The sequence below is a fragment of the Centrocercus urophasianus genome, unplaced genomic scaffold (assembly GCF_019232065.1).
Source record: "Centrocercus urophasianus isolate 14NV4802_14NV808 unplaced genomic scaffold, USGS_Curo_1.0 seq_17, whole genome shotgun sequence".
NCBI classification, from domain to species: Eukaryota; Metazoa; Chordata; class Aves; order Galliformes; family Phasianidae; genus Centrocercus; species Centrocercus urophasianus.
The window spans coordinates 27571901-27590583 of NW_024884722.1; the positions used below are offsets into that span (position 1 = coordinate 27571901).

The 18683-nt window shown below is 43.9% G+C and overlaps 1 protein-coding gene across 2 annotated transcripts in view; it reads right to left on the reverse strand.

Annotated features, from left to right (window-relative positions):
• PHYHIPL (phytanoyl-CoA 2-hydroxylase interacting protein like) overlaps positions 1-18683 on the reverse strand; it is a 78615-nt gene that overhangs the window by 29725 nt on the left and 30207 nt on the right. The window contains exon 1 of one of the 2 annotated variants that reach the window (XM_042818364.1): positions 2037-2142. The exons of the other annotated variant lie outside the window; for it this stretch is intronic. Within the exon in view, the coding sequence (XP_042674298.1) occupies positions 2037-2142 (106 nt within the window). Of the gene's footprint in view, positions 1-2036; positions 2143-18683 lie in introns of those variants that run through there. 2 annotated transcript variants of the gene reach the window in all.

Here is an 18683-nt window from a genome sequence, read left to right on the forward strand (position 1 = left end):
TTTCCAAAGGTTAAAAACTAGCTTATTTTTAATTCACTACAGGTAATATATTAATTCTAATTGCAAAACTTTGACTGGCCTTGGTGATACCAACACACTACCTTGAGAGCTAACTCTTTCACAATTAAGACATCCTAAAATAAATTATGATACAAATGCACTAACTAAACTCACGTGCACAGTTTGGGATCTAAATGGGCTGCATATGCATTTCCATGCTTATCTAGAAAGATTAATGGCCAAATCTTTGCTTGCTTCTTTTTATGATCCCATTTAAGCAATCTTTTTGATACATAAGTGCCACCTGTAGGAAGTACTGAAGTATGCTCAAATACAATCTTGTGCCAAGTAAGGCACCAAGTTGCATATTTTGTATGTCCAATACAGGTTTCTCTTTCAGAAATTCAATCCTGTACTGTAAGAAGCAATGAACCTGTATGATAGTGGCTTACTTGAAGAAGATCAGTTTCTAAAGTCAGAGCTACAGGAATAACACTGCTTGGTAATGCAGTCTATTCAAATGAAAATTCAAATTAAAAATGAAAAACACTACATTGTTTCCAGTTGCTGGTCTGTATAACACTATTCCATAGAAATCAAGCAGTGCTTAACTATGCCATGTCAAATTAAATAGTGCCTGCAATGGCTAAAATGGAGTGCTTCACCATAGTTACCTAAGGCAGACAAATACTAAGGAGTGCATAACATCTACTTCCATTTCTTTCCAGAATCAATAAAAAGATGCTAACTTGAAAAAGTGTTCTAGCAAAACAACAGTCTGGCTTCTACCACACCACACACACCATTCAGTTTCTCTGTGTAGTGTGCTAAGCATGAATGGATGGAAGTGCAAACGCTACCTTAGATCCAACACTGAGAGAATCCAGTAATTTCCAAAGCCACCATAAAAATAATTATGAAAAAAGAGTTTCCAATTCCATAGCAATTTCTTTGATATTTCAAGAGAAATGGGGAGCTTAAAAAATTAATTGCTTCAAGTATTAAGCAGACGTTCATCAAAGAAGAATTTAAACACAAATAATTTGTTAAAAAAACAAACAGTGATTGAGAAAGCTGGACTGTTGCCATAAACATTACCTACAACAGTTACATTCCATAAATGCATCACAACAAGGAAATAGTTTCCTCAGTTCAATTATCTCACTCACTGATGAGGTATTTCCATCCCCCAAGATATTTACCAGGTAACACTGTCAAAGCAGATCACATTAAAAAACAAGAAGTTATTTTTGATCACATAGACATACACAGATGAGAAGAACGGCCCGATACAAGGACAGAAACGATACTCTGCCCTCCTACGGAACAATTTTTCATTGTTCTGAACATCAGTGCCTCCAGTTTAGTGTAGTAGGTCGCTGCCACTTGTGCACGAACGACGCGCGTTCAGCGTCGCGGCTGCGATCGCCCTCGGCCGCTGTCGTGGGCGCGGACGGCGGCTCAGCCCCGCGCACAGCGGCCCGCTCCGTGCCCGCCCCCGACGGCGCCCGCCGCGGCGGTGCTGTCCGCGGTGCTGAACCCTCCGCGGCCCCGCTCCGCGCCCAGCAGCGCCAGCGCCGGCAACAAGTTTCGCCACCGGCGCGCGGCCCTCGGCGGACGTGCCCGCGCGTGCCGGGCTCGGGCACCGCCGTACGGCACAAAGCAGCTCGGGGCTCGCGGCCGACAGAACCGCGACGCGGCCGCCGCTCCGCCTCCGGGTGCGGGCTGCGCGCTCCGGCCCCGCGGCCGGTCCCGGCGGAGCGGCGTCGTGCCGCAGCTCCCCGCCAGTACAGCCGCACTGCCGCACCGGGGGGGCTCCGGGGCGCGGCGGCGCGCCCTCCGCTCCCTCCCGCAAGGCGCAGCCTTCCGTCCGCCTTTTGTTCTCGGCGCGGGAGGGCGGCGGGCGGGAGGGCGCGGGGACATCCCCTGGCAGCCGGGCTAACAAAGGGCCGCACGCAGAGGCGATTAACTCGCCTTACGTCCGCCGGGGCAGCCGCGGCGCGCGCCCGGGAATTACCGCGCCGAGCCGCACTCACCGTCCCTCTCGCAGAGCTGGATCGCCTCCAGGCTCAGGTTCTTGATCACCTCCTCGCAGGGGCTCGTGGGGCTGCCCACGGCGTGCGCCAGGCGCGGAGCCTCCATCGCGCCCCTCGCCGCTCCCTGCTGTGGGGCTGGGGCTGGAGCTCGGGCGGTGCAGAGCCGCGGCCGCGCTTCCCGGCGCCGCCCGGCTGGCTGGGCTCGGCGGAGGCGGGCGGCAGCGGATTTGTCGCCGCGGCGGGCTGGGGAGGGGGCAGCAGAGAGGCGCGCTCCTCGCACCCCGGGCGCCGCGTTTAAAGGGGCCGCCGCCGCCGAGGCGCGACGGCAGCTCGGCCGGCTCCCCTCCCCCACGCCCTTACGTAACGCCGGCGGAGCGGCCCCGCGCCTCCCCGCTCGCTCCCCGCCGGCTCCTCGCGGCCCCGCGGCGGGGACCGCTACCGACGGCCGCGGCCGCGCGTGCTCGGGAGGGCTCCGCTGCGCTCCCTCAGGCTCCCCGCTGCCGCCTGAGGCTCCCGTCCCGAGGGTGCCTGCAAGCAGGGAGGCACCGGAGTGCGGGGACAAGTGCCCGCGGTCACTGGCTTCCCGCGGGGAGCGCTCGGGGAGCACGTGGCGCCCAGCACGGCGCGGAACTGCAATGCTGTGTGCAGTGCTTTGAGCCTTCGGTTACACAAGGAGCTGGAGAAATAAATGTTGGCCATTGCTAAACCGAGAAGGATATACGTGTCAGGACAGGGTGCAGGAATTAGTCATTCCTGCCTGCCTGCCCTGCACGCGTTCCTCCTGCACTCAGTGCAGAAATTACCAGAGAGCACTGACACCATCGCTGCCAACACCAACACCATTTCCACCAGCACGACTCCTAACAATGCTATCCCTATCAACAGCACCCCCACTGACCATCCCCACGCCAACCCTGCCCAGCCTTTTGCATGAAGCTCGATTCATTCCTATCAGGGAGAAGCAATTCCATCTCAGCTAACAGCTTCTGCAACAAGAACTGGGCTCGAAGGGAGAAAATTTAATTGGAGAGCAATGATATAAGAACCCCAAACTGCCAGAGCGCTGCACAGCACACTTTTATGACGGCCCTGCTCCCTCCCCATAGGCCTTGGTGGAGATGAAGGCCAGGCCCTTGGCAGCACAGCGTGCTTTCCACGAGAGTCAGCTCTGGGATGGAGCACGGCTGGATAGCCTGTGTCCAGAGAAGCCAGTGTAAGCCTGTATCCTGCCTTGCGGTGCACTAAACAGTCCCAGCCCATCAACTGCTGTTTCACAAAATCACATTTGGTTCCATGCGGCCACTGACAAACTGCAGCCACTGGCAGCACACAGAGTAATGTCTGTGAGTCCCTGCTGTGAACCTGAGCTACTCCTGGTCTGCACCTGCTTGGTGGTTCCAGGAGAAACCCAGTGTTTTTTCTGCTCCAAAATGGACAGCAAGCTCCACGCATGGCTAAACGATGGTCACAGAGGTGGATTTCTACCCGAATGCGGGATCATCCTGTTCTTGATAAAGGATCCTAGGGACACTAATCTGAGGAAATGAGCTCTGGCATTACTGTGCACAAAGCCACAGCCACGAGCTGCTGTCTGAGAGAAAGGAGTAGAATGGAGCCCTGGCTGGCTCGGCACTTTCAGAGGTCTGTGGTGCAGGATAGGGAGAAGTGTGACACTGAGTGCCCTTCTTGAACTGCCTGCACTTTGCTCCCTCCCTGCACTTTGCTCCTTCCCTGCCTTGCTCACCTTCCATTTGTTCCCCCTCTTTGTCTCTCTCCTGCTTTTTCATCTCAGATGAAAATGTGTACAGGAGTGTCAGGCAGGGAAAAAATGGAGTGAGTGGGAAGGAAACCTGAAGGAAAATGAAAGGAAAGCAGTAACAGACAGGGAAGGAGTGTGAGTCAATGGGCAGGTGGGAAGGGAGAGGAATATATGAATGAACACACAGACAAAATGAGGACAAACGGAGAATACGAGAGAGGAGAAATGGAAGTGGGTGAGACTGCATTCATCAGGTTTAATTCTGGCTCTGACAAGCATTCATTCCCTGCACAGAAGCAAACCCTTCCTACTCAGTGCTGCGAACATTCTTAGCACACCGTCATTCCTCCATAAGGCTGGGTAATTTCTGTTTGATGACTGAAGGTGTGTTTAGTCTCTCGGCACTATGTTTCACGTTCGCTCCTTTCCACAACAATGTCAGATGTTGCAGCAGCTCACAGAGCCGCGTTACTTATTTGCCAAAACACTGCATAAAGCCTTTCTAAACCAGACATCATTGCTGAATATTGAGACAATTTGCTTTTTTAATATTATTATTTTCTCTGCCTCTGTTTTGTACATTCTTCTTTCCCCTACTTTTTATTTTGTGCTACTGAGGTTGAGTTTTTAAGAACTGGTGAATTTTGCATAGGTCTTTGGAAGCAGACAGCCTTAGGAGTGTTTCCATTCCTCCAAGGCCTCTCATTTCTCAGCTGCCTCTTGGCAATAATCACTGGTTGAGCTGCATCTATTCACTTCCCCAGACCACAAGACTCTTTTTTTTCTGAAGAAAAAACCAGTTAATCTACAAACAGTGGCAGACTTCTGTGGAATGGTGCCGCAGAGAAACCTATTCCACAGCTCTGCCCTTCTACAGCACAAAATGAGCCAGACCTGCCTGTGACAGCATTTTGCAGAGTCACTCCTCTGACACGCTTCCTCCAGCCAACAGCTTTTCCCATCACCTGTGCTACACAGAGACACTTCTTATAGCTCAAATTGCTCACAGACTTCATTCCATTTACTGCACTGGAATCACTCGGTGATACCGTAGATATTTCAGTCTCAAAGCACACGGAACTATGCCTGTGGTCCTCTTACCTGAAAGAGCTATACTCTGGCTGTCTCCTGAATGAGGAATAGTGCTATCTGAGGGACAGGTTGTGTCTGTGCTCAGGGATGACAGAGCCTCAGCTATAATCAAAAAGTTTATTCTGAGATGGATTATCCTTGACAGTGTTTAGCAAAAATGTCACATACCACAAATATGGGTCAACATTATATAATGGGAAGGCTGCCAATGGCAGCAGAATATTAGAGACAACAGCATCATGTGTCTAGAACTGCAAATGCTTACAATTTACCACAGCAGCAACCTTTAGCACATTCAGCAGTAGATAAATAGGGTATTACCAGTTTCTGTAGCTCAACAAGAGTGTATCTATCTGTCATCACAGCAGACTCGTGCAAGCAGAGAGCAGCAGCATTTTCTAACACATTACACCTACCGGGAACACGAGAAGTGGCACACACCCTGTGCCTGGCCAGGTGCAACAGCATTGGCACAAAGGTCTCATTGCAGGGCTGCCATGTACAGCAGACAGGCAGAGCAATCCCCTGCAGAAGCACACGGCTTCTTCCCTAGAAACCACCACCTACTACAAGTTCAGTCCTGCCACTGTTATTTAGCACCCCATGTGGGGAAAGCTGCCCCAAAGCAGCACGGAGCAGTAAGGCAACCGCATTGTTCTTATTTGAAAACACTTTCACAGTTCACACTAGCAGGATTTTATTCGCGAGTTGAAAAAGAAACCTCCTTTCTCAGACTTCAGCAACAGTTCCAGCTATTCCTTCCCATTTGGGAATAAAGAAGACTTATGTCATTGCTCAATGGGCTGTGGAAACAGAAGGCAGAAAGGCTACAGACATGGCTTTCAGAAAAGGAAAACAAGGGAGAAAAAAGGCCGCCTTTTTTTCTATTAATATGTCACCTTTGAGAAAAAAACATTAAAGGACAGAAATATAGAAGGGTCAAAAATACCATCCAGTATTTTGGATCAGTCCTAAAAGGAACATTGACTAAACTTAGCAATTAACTCCTGAAGTTTCTTGGAGAAAATACTCTATGGTTTCACAGTCATTCTTTGTCTTTAGAGGACACTGCAGTAGAAAGACACATACTTGTAAAGGATTGTGTGCAAGATATTCTTGAAACACCACAGGACTGAAGAAAATCCTCACAGTAATGACAGGAAGACAAAAAAAAAAAAAAAAAGATTTAAGATCCTCCAGTGAAAGCCACGACTGTGCACAGTTAATGTGCAGTGTGACACAGCTTCCTTTTCTACACTGAGAAAGACATTGATGTATGACAATTTGGCACACTAGGCTCAGAATCTCGCTGGGAATTTCTTTGCTTTTTCTCAGACAGCATAGCAAGGGCCCCCTCAAACACTCAGACAGGGAGGGTGATGGCAACAGACACTCTTGTTTATCTGGGAAAATCCAAGGCAAGCAGCAGAGAGCTCCTGAGTGAGCCTTCCTCCCTCTCCCCCATCTCTTCAGGGTGAGCAGTGCAGCCAGGCACCCTCATGACAGGCTGCAAGCCCTCTTGCAAGGGATCTGCTGCTTTCTTCCCTAATGGTGCTAGAGATGCTGGGAAGCCCTCATAATTTCTGGGAACTCTCCGGTGAGATAAATACAATAGCTCCTACAGCTCCAAATGTCTCTCCTCTCTTAGGAAGGCTTCACTGCATTCAGTTCATGCATTCAGGCTATTCTTGCAAGGCTCTAAAGCATATTACAGAACATCAAAGACAAAATTCTGAGGTAATCTTGTGACTTCTGGTGCCATGGGGCACACTCAGGAACCTAGTTTTTTGTATAGCAGGGATGGAATGGAATATGTATGGGGAAAAGCTAGTCTGCTACGCAGGCAAAAAGCCCATCAATGAGAGAATGAGACAACTCTGGGGATATGCAAGAGAGGGTCACAAAATTAGCACAAACAGGGCAAACAAAGTTTGACTGTTTTCCCAGTCTCCCAGGACAAGTATCAGACAGTGTCAAATGCACTTAAAAGCAACCAGCTCCAAAACAAACATAAGGAGGTGGCACTTGTTAGACTTGTAGAACTGCTTGCCAAAGGAGAATGTCAGTGCTAAAGTTTATCTCAGTTCAAGGAGAGGCTGAAAAGAAATCCTTTGGAACTACTAAAAGCACAAGTGATTCAAGGTCCCTAAGATGAAAACAATTAGAGGCTGGGGAAGCATTACTGAGGAGTATATATGCATGCTTATCCTGCTCCTCATCTTCTCTCAACATCCGTGTACAACCATTGCAGAAGATGGACTTGCTGAATGTTTAGTCTGACCCAGCACTTCAAGGAACTGCCCTGCTGCCTGCCCCTTTATTCCCCGTTCCCCACCTCATCCCCATCCATAATAAACACTTCAAAGAAGGCCACTCTCCAGCTGTACCATCTGGATTTGCAACTCCCAACCTACTCCGAGCAACGTAAACAGTTAAAAGAAAACATTCCTCTCAGACTAATGGAAAAATACCAAGCAAACTATCATTTTATTAATGATATTTATGCGCTTTCTGAATTTCAGTTTTCACATCTGCTTTATAAAGCCCAAATAAGCATTTAGAAAAGACAGACTATGTCACAGATAACTGTGATGTGTTTCTGGTTTCATAACATTTATTTATTGCCTAATGAGCACCAAGTACTGTTAATGTTTGGCCATTATCATTTATTTATTTGTTTTTCTTTTAAGTTTAGCCTCACTTTATTAGATCTATAGTATTTAAGGGGAACAACTAGAACTTTTTATATTTCCTCTCTTGTCTTTGCTGCTAATCATGCTCCTTACTTCAGTATCATTTTCACATTTAATTAATGATTTATCCTCCAAATCTTGAACCATAACTTGACCTTCAAAGGATACTATTGAGTGCATACCCTTAAAAATGCCGACCTCTATTCAGATTTAATTTCTGTCTATGGTTCTGTGGCCAGCCTGTAATACCTTTAAATGAATTTTAGCCCAAATTGACTTCAACCAGTATTTCCCTTAAGAAATTCCGCAGTAGAGCATCAAATGTCTTTGTAAAGTTTTGATGCCTGTCTGTACTCTACCAACTTGTCATCATCTTATTAAAAAAATAAAATACATGCAGGAAGGAGTTTTCTTATTACAGTTTACTTTACTGTAGCACTGGAACCATGCTCTTAAAACAATAATTTTCACAGTTACTCTTAATTCAATTTTTAAAGACTTGCGTCATGCTGACACTTATTTGTCTCCTGATACCTCCTCAATTCCCTGTGATATTTTAACAACTAGCTGTTCCATCACTTCTATAAATACCCAAAGGGACACCTCAACTATATTTGTTCAAGTGATGATATTTCATTATGTACTTCTTAGTTACTTTTTCCTAGCAGTTCACAATTACATAAATGATTTCTTAACCAAGTCATTATTCAAAGTTTAATCACCTTCCCAATAAACTTTATGGCAAAAGTCCAATCAGTTTTACTGGGAATAAGAACTGGCCCCAAAATTTATCTCCCCATTACAAATTAATTACCATTAGTATTTTCTTGGTTAAGTCATTTTGCTGTACTGTACCTTCAGGACTTAAAACAGCCTCTTCACATTATCTTTAACCTCTTGGCAACCATTTCAGTGTATCCTTTGCCTGTTCCTATTTTTCTCACGTGTACTATATCAGAATGTGAAAGCCTATTTTGGTGGCCATCCAGTTTTCTGTTTCCAGTGTAGTTAATATTTTACTTTTACTTGTTCAAGTAGCCCACAGTGACCAATTCCTTTCTTCAGTATTTCCCATTTTCACTGAAACAAGATACATTTCTGCTGGCTTTCCGCTGCAGTATCAAGAAGTCTTTCCCACAGCCCTTCCCCTTTCCAAAAGGGCTTTCTATGATTATTTTGAATGGTCCTGCATATTAGATTTTCCTCATAATACTACACCTCTTCATTGGATGACATAGAAACTCCTTCTAAACTCCTTTCATGAAGAAGGTAACACATAAAAGGAATAAAGACAGTCTAAGTGAGTGATTCTTCAATGTCATCTACCAACCTAGTTTTCTTACACCTACAGAGCTTTAGGCTTGTTTTGCATAGGCACAGAAGATGGTCATTCCAGAATAATCCTGGTGCCTGCCAGTTTTTGTACCATCAAGGCTACTGTGGCTCAGGTGATGTGGCAAGACAGGAAAGACATCGTTGTCTTATTCCCCACTGCTGCTGTGAACAAAAGCTAATTAACTGCTAAGGAAACAGAAGAAAAATCACGCTAAATGAATGAGAAGGGGAACACCCAGATGTTCCCTCTCATTGGCTCAGAGCCTAGATATGTAGTGGGACTAGTCTTATATTTCATTCACTTGACTCATAGTCACTTACTACTAGCTCTTATACTCTCTTTCAGACCTCTGATTAAGTTCAGCATCCACAATTAGAATTTCATAAAGAAACACATTAAAAACAGCAATTAAGAGCGGTGTTTTACAAGTTTTTGCTCTTATAGGAGTGTATGCCTGCTTCACCAGCCACATCCAGACAGATAAAATAGGGAGAGTACGCAGACAATAAAGCAACCACAACTTTATAGCACTGTTTTAACATTCACCAGTATTTGAATTAAACCATGTTCTGCTCTGAGCAACATCTTATCACCATTACTTGTGTTCTGAATATACGACAGCCCTAAAGGATGCTATTTATTTTCATCATTGCAGTCTTTACAGGCTTGTTCCAAAACTGTTCAGTGAATGATTCCCTGCTCCTGGTTCTTATACCAGGCCACATAGCAGGACAGGTGCAAAGACTATTGTTAGCCAAAGGGGTTTCTTTGCCTTAGGATCTTTCCACACCCAGTGGGGAGAGGTAAACTCCCAGACAGCGTGTCTCCACCAGAGCTCCTTGTAGGTGTGCTCAGTTGCCCCCCCAGAAGTGCTTCCTCTTGATTTTACAGAAAGTGAAAGGGAAAAGCATCCTGAAGCTAAAGCTAGTCTTTGTGAATGCCCCCCCCATAATTCTTATATATTCATAACAGCTGCCACTGATAACCTGCAGGATACACTGTAATGAGAAATGAGAACAGCAAACAAACGTGGCTAAAGCTGTGCCTCCTATGCTAACGTTAGCCTTCCTAAAAGCCTCTCAGCTCCCTGTCCAAAGTTCAGGGGCTTAACATACATCACACACTTGCAGGGACAGTGCTGGCTGCAAAGCAGGGCAAGCAGTCATTTGTCCAAGCACAGCTGGTGCCTGATGGCAGAGATCTGACTGTGGCCCTGTGTGATGGAGCGTGGGTCTGTTTTCTGATTTGTATGAACACAGCTTATCTGTAACCTGCTGAACTCACATCAGAAGCTTGTCATCTGTAGATCTGTTCTAATTTTCTTTTCTTCTTTCACTAATTGCTAACCTGGTATCTTGCATGAACTCTTCTTACCTAATTTACTACAGTTATTCCTCTGTTTTTCCCTTTTAGTATCAGTATTTTTCATCTTTTTCATCTTATTTCTTTCTTATTTTTCTCCGTTTTTAGGTTAACCGTGTCTAATCTCATCTGTCTCAATGCCCACTTCTAACACTGATTAACATATCTCCACATAAATTCAGTGTAGCCACTGACAGTACTTTAAAGGTTTGAACACGTGACATTCACCGGCTCATTTGTGAGTGGGGAGGAGAAATGAGGAGAAATGAACAAAGAAAAAGTCAAGCAACTGTTTTCAACATTGAAGATGTTCTTTTTAGTGAAATTAGTTTTACTGGTGTCTTGTCCTTAGTGTGACTAGTAGCTGCTAACGATAAAGCTGTTTCCATGGATTTTATCAGTCCTGTAACATATTCCTCGTCATGCTGTGGAGATATGAATTTGCATATAAGTGATAGGAAAGTTTTAGAATAGCAGATCAACAAAAGTAATTGTATGAGATGGAGCTACAGGTAGGTTTGGAGTTTAATTGCTAGTCACCTAGATCAGTTCCACCATTTTGCTCTGGCAATAGCTGCACCGCTACAGTATACTTTCTTAATTTTTTTTTTTTTTTTTTGAATGTTCACTACCCTTTAAAATACATTTTATAGCCATAGCTACATCAAATTAATTTAGAGGTTGCACCAGCCTAATTATACACACCTCTAAAGTGGTACAGCTGAAGTAATACAGAAACCGTAAAAGAAAAACCTCTTAGAAAAACCCTTACTTTCTCTATACCACTAAACACCTGCCAGAACCAAATAAGCCCTGGTATGAATATTGAAACTTGTGTGTATTTTGTGAGCAGAGCCGAATGTTTCTTTATAGCCAAAAATCTAGAAACATACTACTATCTGTGTATTTACCTTCATAAAATTGATTCAAGTGAAGTACTCAGAACAGATATATATGGCACAGAGTGACCCAGAAGACAGGTGGAAAACTGATATTCTTCAGCACTGACCAAGAACAACTCACATTTGCCTAATAGTGCAATAGTGGCTGAATAATTTGCCACTATGAAGCTGGGAGAGCAACTGAAGCACACATCAAGCTAAATCCAAGGTTAATGAGATTAGTAGATATCAGATCCATAGGCTATCTATAGCCTGATCACTAAGTCCCACGCCCTCAGGAGTTAATAACAGGTCTATTGCAACCACCAAAAATGCATGACTGGCCTCTACCTGAATTGCAAGCAACCCTACTGCTTCCAGCACAGCAGTAGGGATGTCTGACAAAAACGTGACAGCAAATAATCCAGGAAGAAAAACAGTAGGATGTTCCAACATGTTGTCAGTGTTTCTCCTCATGCTTAGGAGGAATAAGGAGTGATTACTGAGACAGGAGACGCACAATGGGAAACCCAGCTATGAAAGAGAGAAGTATCTACCCCTACTTCTCTCACCAGATTGCTCAGAACTGCTTTCTTCACTAAAACATGCAAAGAACGATCTCAAAAAAATAAACTAATTAACTTAAAAAAAATGTGGTGAACAGGATAGCCAATGTGAGGGAAAACAAGCTGTCTGCAGCCTTGGTTTTATTTCAGTGTGCTGTACTTCAGCATTTGAAACCTTGCCATCTAGAACTTCTGAGAACAGTCATTACCACCAACAACATGAAATAGTAGCCATTTTGAACAAAGGTGCTCACTCTTGAGGCATGGCTGCTGGTTGCAGAACACCAAGATGAGGAGTGCCAGGAATTTCAACATAAAAAAAAAAATGGAGCAAGCAGTCGGATTAGATTCCAGTGGTGTTAGGTTTTTCAGCAGTCATTAAATTGACTGCATGACAGCACAGTCTAAATGGAAATATTGCACAACTTTTCTGCAAACTGTGAATTCATCTTTCTGTATCTTACAGAGAAAAACAAGTTCCAAGACAAACATATTCAGATGGAAATCGAACATGCAACCAATTTTAGAGAGAACGCATGGTCCTATTTTCTCAGTTTGGACTTTTCCACCCTCTCTAGCAAGGATGGTCTGAACTCTATTCTGGCAAGCACTCGCTGACCTGAACAGAAAATTGCTTATCTCAAAACAGCTGAGCAGTGCTGCCAGCTGCCTCTCCATCAGCCAGTTCTTTCTGCACTGGGATTGCAATCGTGTGGTTGCAAGGGAGACAACTGAGAGCAGGGCCAGTTCTCCAGCCTGTCTCGTGGTGGTTCCACAGACTATGGGAGAAAAAGTTTGGCTACAATACTTGGGAACATCTTTCACTGCTTTTAAATTGTTTTCTCCCCTTCCTTACCCCCAGCCAGCCATGCAATCTTATCACTGATTGATCCATGTGAACCTCAAGGCAAAGTTTTCAGCACTGGGCACACTCCTGCTGAGTTTCCTATGAATTATGAGCCAGGGTGTTTAAATAGTACATCAGTTCCCTTCCCTCAGGCTGTCTTCATGAACGCTTATTCATCTTGAAATGATGGTACACTGAGAAGTCATTTAAGCTCTTAAGCTCCCCTGATCTCATGTCACAACTTGAGAGAGAACAACAAAAAAGGGGAGAGGAAGAATGCTCTCAAAACTGAAGAAAAAAAGAAACTGAAGTCACAAACATCTTTGCAGTTGCTGCAACTGCCTTTGAATAAAACGATCACTCCCTGCACAAATATAACAGTGCAGTTTGCTGCATCGCTCATAACAACTTTTGATTCACATTAACATTCATGTGGACAAAATATTGCCATGATGTCCTTCTTGCAGAGCACTTTGGTAAGGTGCCAGGTTGCAGGCCCCTCCGTATGCACATTTTTAGAGACTGTAAAGGAGGAGAAGCAAATATTAAAAAGATCACCAGTCCTCACCCATTGTGGGGGGACTGTGGTCTCTTCCTGACAAGAAGAGACTCTGCACAAATCCCTTGCACTGTCCTCCCCTCTAACTAAAGAGCAGACACTGACAAACCTCAAGGGCTGGCTTGGTGCTTGTCTGCAGGCAGGCTGTACTTGCTGTGTCTTACACTTTAGTGCTATAGTTCAGGAGTATAGCATTGCTTCTCTTTCTCTCATGCCCTCTGCCACATGCCAGCAAGCAAACAGGAGCATGGAAGCAGCTGACTGGTTTTAATGCCAAGGTGGACTGTAACAGTCTGTGCTTGCCAGCACTTTGCAAAAGAAAGGAGAAGGCAGTGTTCCTCCCAAGCCTCGTGTGAGGGCAGAGGGAATGAAGGTGAGAGAATACTGCTCTCTGCACTCTTTCCCCTTTTATGGGAGCTAAGCAGAAGTCAGATTTAAGTAAATGTATGAACATTATACCATGGCAAGCTGTCCTCTTCACACAACATAGCAGTTACAGCAGTGCTGTCAAAGCCATGCAAAGCTAGCTGTCCATGTTGGGCTCTCACACTGCAGGAAAGCAGGCAAGATAACTGCACATGAGCTTTGGTTCACCCTGACGCTGCTTCTTCCCTTCCCAGGCCGCAGCCTAGTTGCTGAAGCAGACAAGGAAACACCACAGCAGTGCTCCCAAGGCTGCTTTTCCTCCTCCAAAAAGTGAGCTTCAACAGGTGGCACAAGTAACTTTCCATTTTGGAGGTGACGAGCAGTGCAGTAGGGCTCTGTTCTGCAGACATGTGCAGGTCACATGCCCCTCTATGAGGACAGATAGCAGCACAGTAAGATACTCTGACTCTTAGAGGCGAGGAGACTCCATTTGAAATGCACCCTGCGATGCCTACCTGTCATCATGCTGCCCTAAATCCAAGTCTGCAGGGGCCTTGAGCCACAGGAGGCTCACAGAAGGAATGGGCCAACATCTGCATCATTCAGAGACAGATTATTGATCATTTAAGGTCAAGTCTGATTCTATTTTCAGATCTGCGTAATGACTGTTGATGACATCTGCCCAGGATTGGCAACAAGCATTGATGAGTATTGTAAACAACCAGTTTCCAAATGCACTGCCATGTGCATCCTTTCTGCTTCAGGCAACTGATAAAGATCCATCAATGGTAGTTGCTCTTTAATATGGTAAATGGTTTGAACATTACAGCCTTAGCTTATGTAATCTCATTACATAAGGACTGTGAAAGCAAACATGCAAAGAGCAGAATGTCTACAGGGGATCTGGACCTCAGCACAGGTATTGCCTTCTTAACACTCTTTTCTGAGTATTGAAAGCTAGTGAAGAGCCAACTGAAATAAAATTCACTGACTTTTAAATAGATACAAGAAAATTAAATAAGAGTTGTCTCGCCACAGAATCCTGTGAGACCGTTCACTGGCTGATGTTTAGTTATGTACATGTTCGGCACATGAAAAGGCAGATATCCAAGCAAGTAAATTCTAATCCTAAGTAAAACCAAAACAACACCAAACAAAAAGCTCCAAAACATAATGTTTAGAGATTGCAAATGGCTTGTTCCTGGGTTGGAGAAAAGGGAGTCGCTTCTCCTAACCAGCGATCGTGGGCTGACACAGACAGTCTGACACTTTCTGCAGGCTGATTTAGGAACCAATGCCATGTTACTCTTCCTGTTCTCAGACTCCCTGTGTGCTGTGTCAGAGGCTCCTGCTGTAAGCACGTTGCTGGCTGCCTGTTGCTGTGGAAGAGTGCTACATTTCTTCTTTGCCGTTCCTTTCCCATGCTTATAGCAGGAAAAGAGAGGGAAGGACTCAAACTGTTTAAAATCTCAGTGGCACAGGGAGGAGAACATGAAGCAAAAGATAAAGAGAAGAGAAAGAAGCAAGAGCAGCAGAATGGATGGGAATCAGGAAGAGGGTCTATTGATAAAATCATAAAGTCATAGTATGGAGGGGGTTGAAAGAGAAACCAAAGATCATCTAGTTCCAAACTCCTGCCATGGGCAGGGTTGCCACTGCTAGGTCAGGCACTAAATCAGGTTGCCCAGGGCCCCATCCAACCTTGATGCCTCCAGGGTTGAGGCATCCACAGGCTCTCAGGGAGCTTGTTCCAGCTCCTCATCACATACTGACAAATTTCCCCAACATCTGATCTTCCCCTTTTTCCCCTTTAAATTCATACTTATTACTGTCAGCTTTGTTTATCTTTCTTTGTGATATCATTTATCATACTGCAAGCTTTGAGAACACAGTGTTCAGATAAACTGGCAAAACACCAACACGCAAGACCTGAACACGCCAGAGAGATTAAAAATGCCCATGGGCGGAGGCTGTGTGGAACGACGTGAGAACTCAGCAAAACATCTAAGTTAAAAAAAAAAGGTCAAAATCAGGAGGCAGCCTGTCTTGTCTCTACTTCTGTGCACAGGGCATAGGCAGATTTACAAACCTCAGTATGATTGTCCCTAGCATTTAGTTTTTCGCTGGTTTTAATTTGAGATTTGAATCAGTTCTGAAGAGAGGTGAGAATATTCTGGGATAGTATTCACCAGTGTTTGCTCAAACTTTTCAATGAATCCAGTTCAGCTATGTCTTTCACATACATTCTAATAAACAAATTCGGATGAGACTCACTGAAACCAAAATCATTATGCAAATTACTCAGTGAATGATTTGGAATAATGCAACAGCAAGGACTAGATCCTTAAAGACAGAAGCAACAAAGGAAATTTCTCCTCTGCTTTCCTACATCAGTTATAAGCAAAAGAGTCCGTAAGATTCCTTTTCTTTTCAAAAACTTGTAATTCTGACATTGTTAACCATAAAAATACTTTTCATGCTCTATTTTATCAGCTGCTCAAATGAAAAATTCTGCCTAAACACACATTTTATCTAAATCACGTCATCTTTTTTTTCTGGTTGCATTAACCATGCAATCATATGATACATATAATATGATACCATAAAATGTACACATCAGTTGGCGTGCATTTCTTTGGCAAGAATATCAAGGCCAAAGACAAGGAAAAAACAGGTTAAAGCTCTCAGTATTGGCTCTGGTTACAATTAAATGTCACAGATGGAACAAATCCAGACACAGTTTGCACCTATCTTTGCTTCTCAAATAGCTCTGAAGTATAAGGTAGAAAAAATCGCCAAAAAGAGGGAAAGGAAGAAAAAAAAATGAACACCAAAAGTTGGAGAAGATATAGTATATGTTCTTATTTAATGGAGGAAAAACAGTAATGACATATTGATCATGTAGCTAGATTTAGTCAATGAGAAAGAGAGGCTTTCACATGTTCAGTACTGAATTACCACATGACCGAGGTGTTACCACAGCAGCTGATGATGTCAACCCCTCCAAGCTCCCTACTTCAGTAACTCAGCACTGCTGCTAAAAGCCACCAGTGCTGCCAGCCTCCTGCTCTGCTGCTCTGCGCCCAGCGCCTGGATCTGTGCTCCTTACTGCTTCTACAGATTCAGCTGTGTTATCCAACTTGAGATAAATTCCTTGAGAGAGTTCTGCCGAGCTGGTAACCAACAGTGTGCAGGTACATACTTGGCTGAAATTTCTAAACTAAACCTTTCTTTTCTGTGGGACAGACATACTAAAAAAAAAAAGTTTTCGAGTGCTTTGCTATCAACTGTCACACTGAGAAACAGAGACACGAGAAACTCCTTCCTGCTCCAAGATGCCTTTTCTATTAATGATTTTCCTGAACTGTCTCTGCAGTTTTTATAACATTCCTACAGCACTCACTCTCCTTCCACTTGCAGCGTACTTTTCCATCACGAGCAGTAAGCTGGCTGTCTGGATCTCTTCATTTGCTGTGACATTTAGGTACTTAAGCCTGAGGCTCCAATGTCTTTTGAAAGGTTGCACAGGGTGGCAGTGCTTTGGTTCAGAAGATGAAATGCATCCAGACACCAAATTCTGAATTTTAATTATTTCTTGACCTACACTGACAATTCACACTTTTTTCACCCCACTCACTTCTAGGTGGAAGACATTCAGTTATTCTAATATTTCTTTTGGATACAATATAGCTTAGTTGCAAAAATAACAGAATGTACACAAACAGGAGACCTTATTTATGGCTGCTCTGTTTCAGACGCCTCCAATAAGAAAGCCTCCAATAAGAATACTTAAGTGTAGCTGAGCTATTTGTGTTGGAGGCAGCGGCTGCAGAGCAGTGTCATTTGGCAGTCACTAGAAAACTGAGCTTTCTTCGTGCTCCTCTGTACATGCCCCAGAAGATATGACTATTTTAAAAGTCAGTATTAACTACGTATTAGAATTCTGAAGTGACAAATTTTCTCTGCTTCTACAAACTTATTGTTATTCCTTTTCACTGAAGTCACGGTTTTCATTCTCCTCCTCTCAATTCTCTTTTGCTAAGTTGTCTTCTTGACTTATTCATCTGATAACAAAGCATAAATACGGAAATATTTCTATTAAATAGCACCTACGTACCTTGTAAGTAAGGAGTAGATGGTAAAGAAAAGCAGAAGGATAATACATCTCTTACAAAAAGTCCAGTGAGACCAAGATTATCAAGAAGGAAGTTTGCTGACATCAATGCACAGGTTGCAAAAGAAGGATTCCGCTCAATTATCCTCAACAGAATGGCACAGAAGGATTTTCACGGGAAGATGTTCTGAAATGACACCTGTAACTTGATAACACTGTATTTCAGTGTTAATTAAAATAAGTACTTTTTATCTGTTTTGACACAATCTAAGTGGCTTAAAGGTAATATGCCCTGAAACTGCAAACAAGCAATTTGGTGGTGATCCAGAGGAACACTTTATGTGCAGTAACCCCTCAGTAGGGGAATATCAGAAACTTTATCTAGGCAGAAGAGCCCTGCTTTTAGAGGCATACCAGTGATGCCTGTTTTTACACTTTCCTTCTAAGCTATTCAAATGTCCAATAAAACAACATCACACCAAAACATGGGCTAGGTCAGAAGGGAATACTAGCAAATACCATTGCAATGTACACACTCTAGAGGTTTTTACTTAAGAGTAAATAGTTCCACAGTGCTGCAAGGACAGAACTAGAACTGCTAAAAGGATTAACTATGACCCTCTTGTATTTCATCTCATAAGTAAACACTCTGTGCAGGACAATAAAACACCAAACAGTGATGGATTGTAAGAACAGAAGCTTAGAGAGCACTCAAACAAGGACGTTCCAGAAGAATCTCTCTTGATTTAGCGCACAAACTTCAGACAAGAAAAGCACCATTTGCATTTTGGCATGTCATTAACTTATTTTGATATTCTGTCAGTGTTCTACGGAAGCTGCCATCAATTTCTTAAATAATGTGCAGCAGAGTTGCAGGATTTTTCATTGTGTTTCACTGGTCAACAACAACCACAGTATGATTTTTATACACCTCTTACTTGTCACAAATCTACTGAGTATAAAATGCCTTCTAATAATCAAAATGAAGCTCCATGGACAGAGAAAAGTGATCATACAACCACAGAAATGGCACACACCAAATTCAGCTGATTTTTTTTTTTTTTTTTTTGAA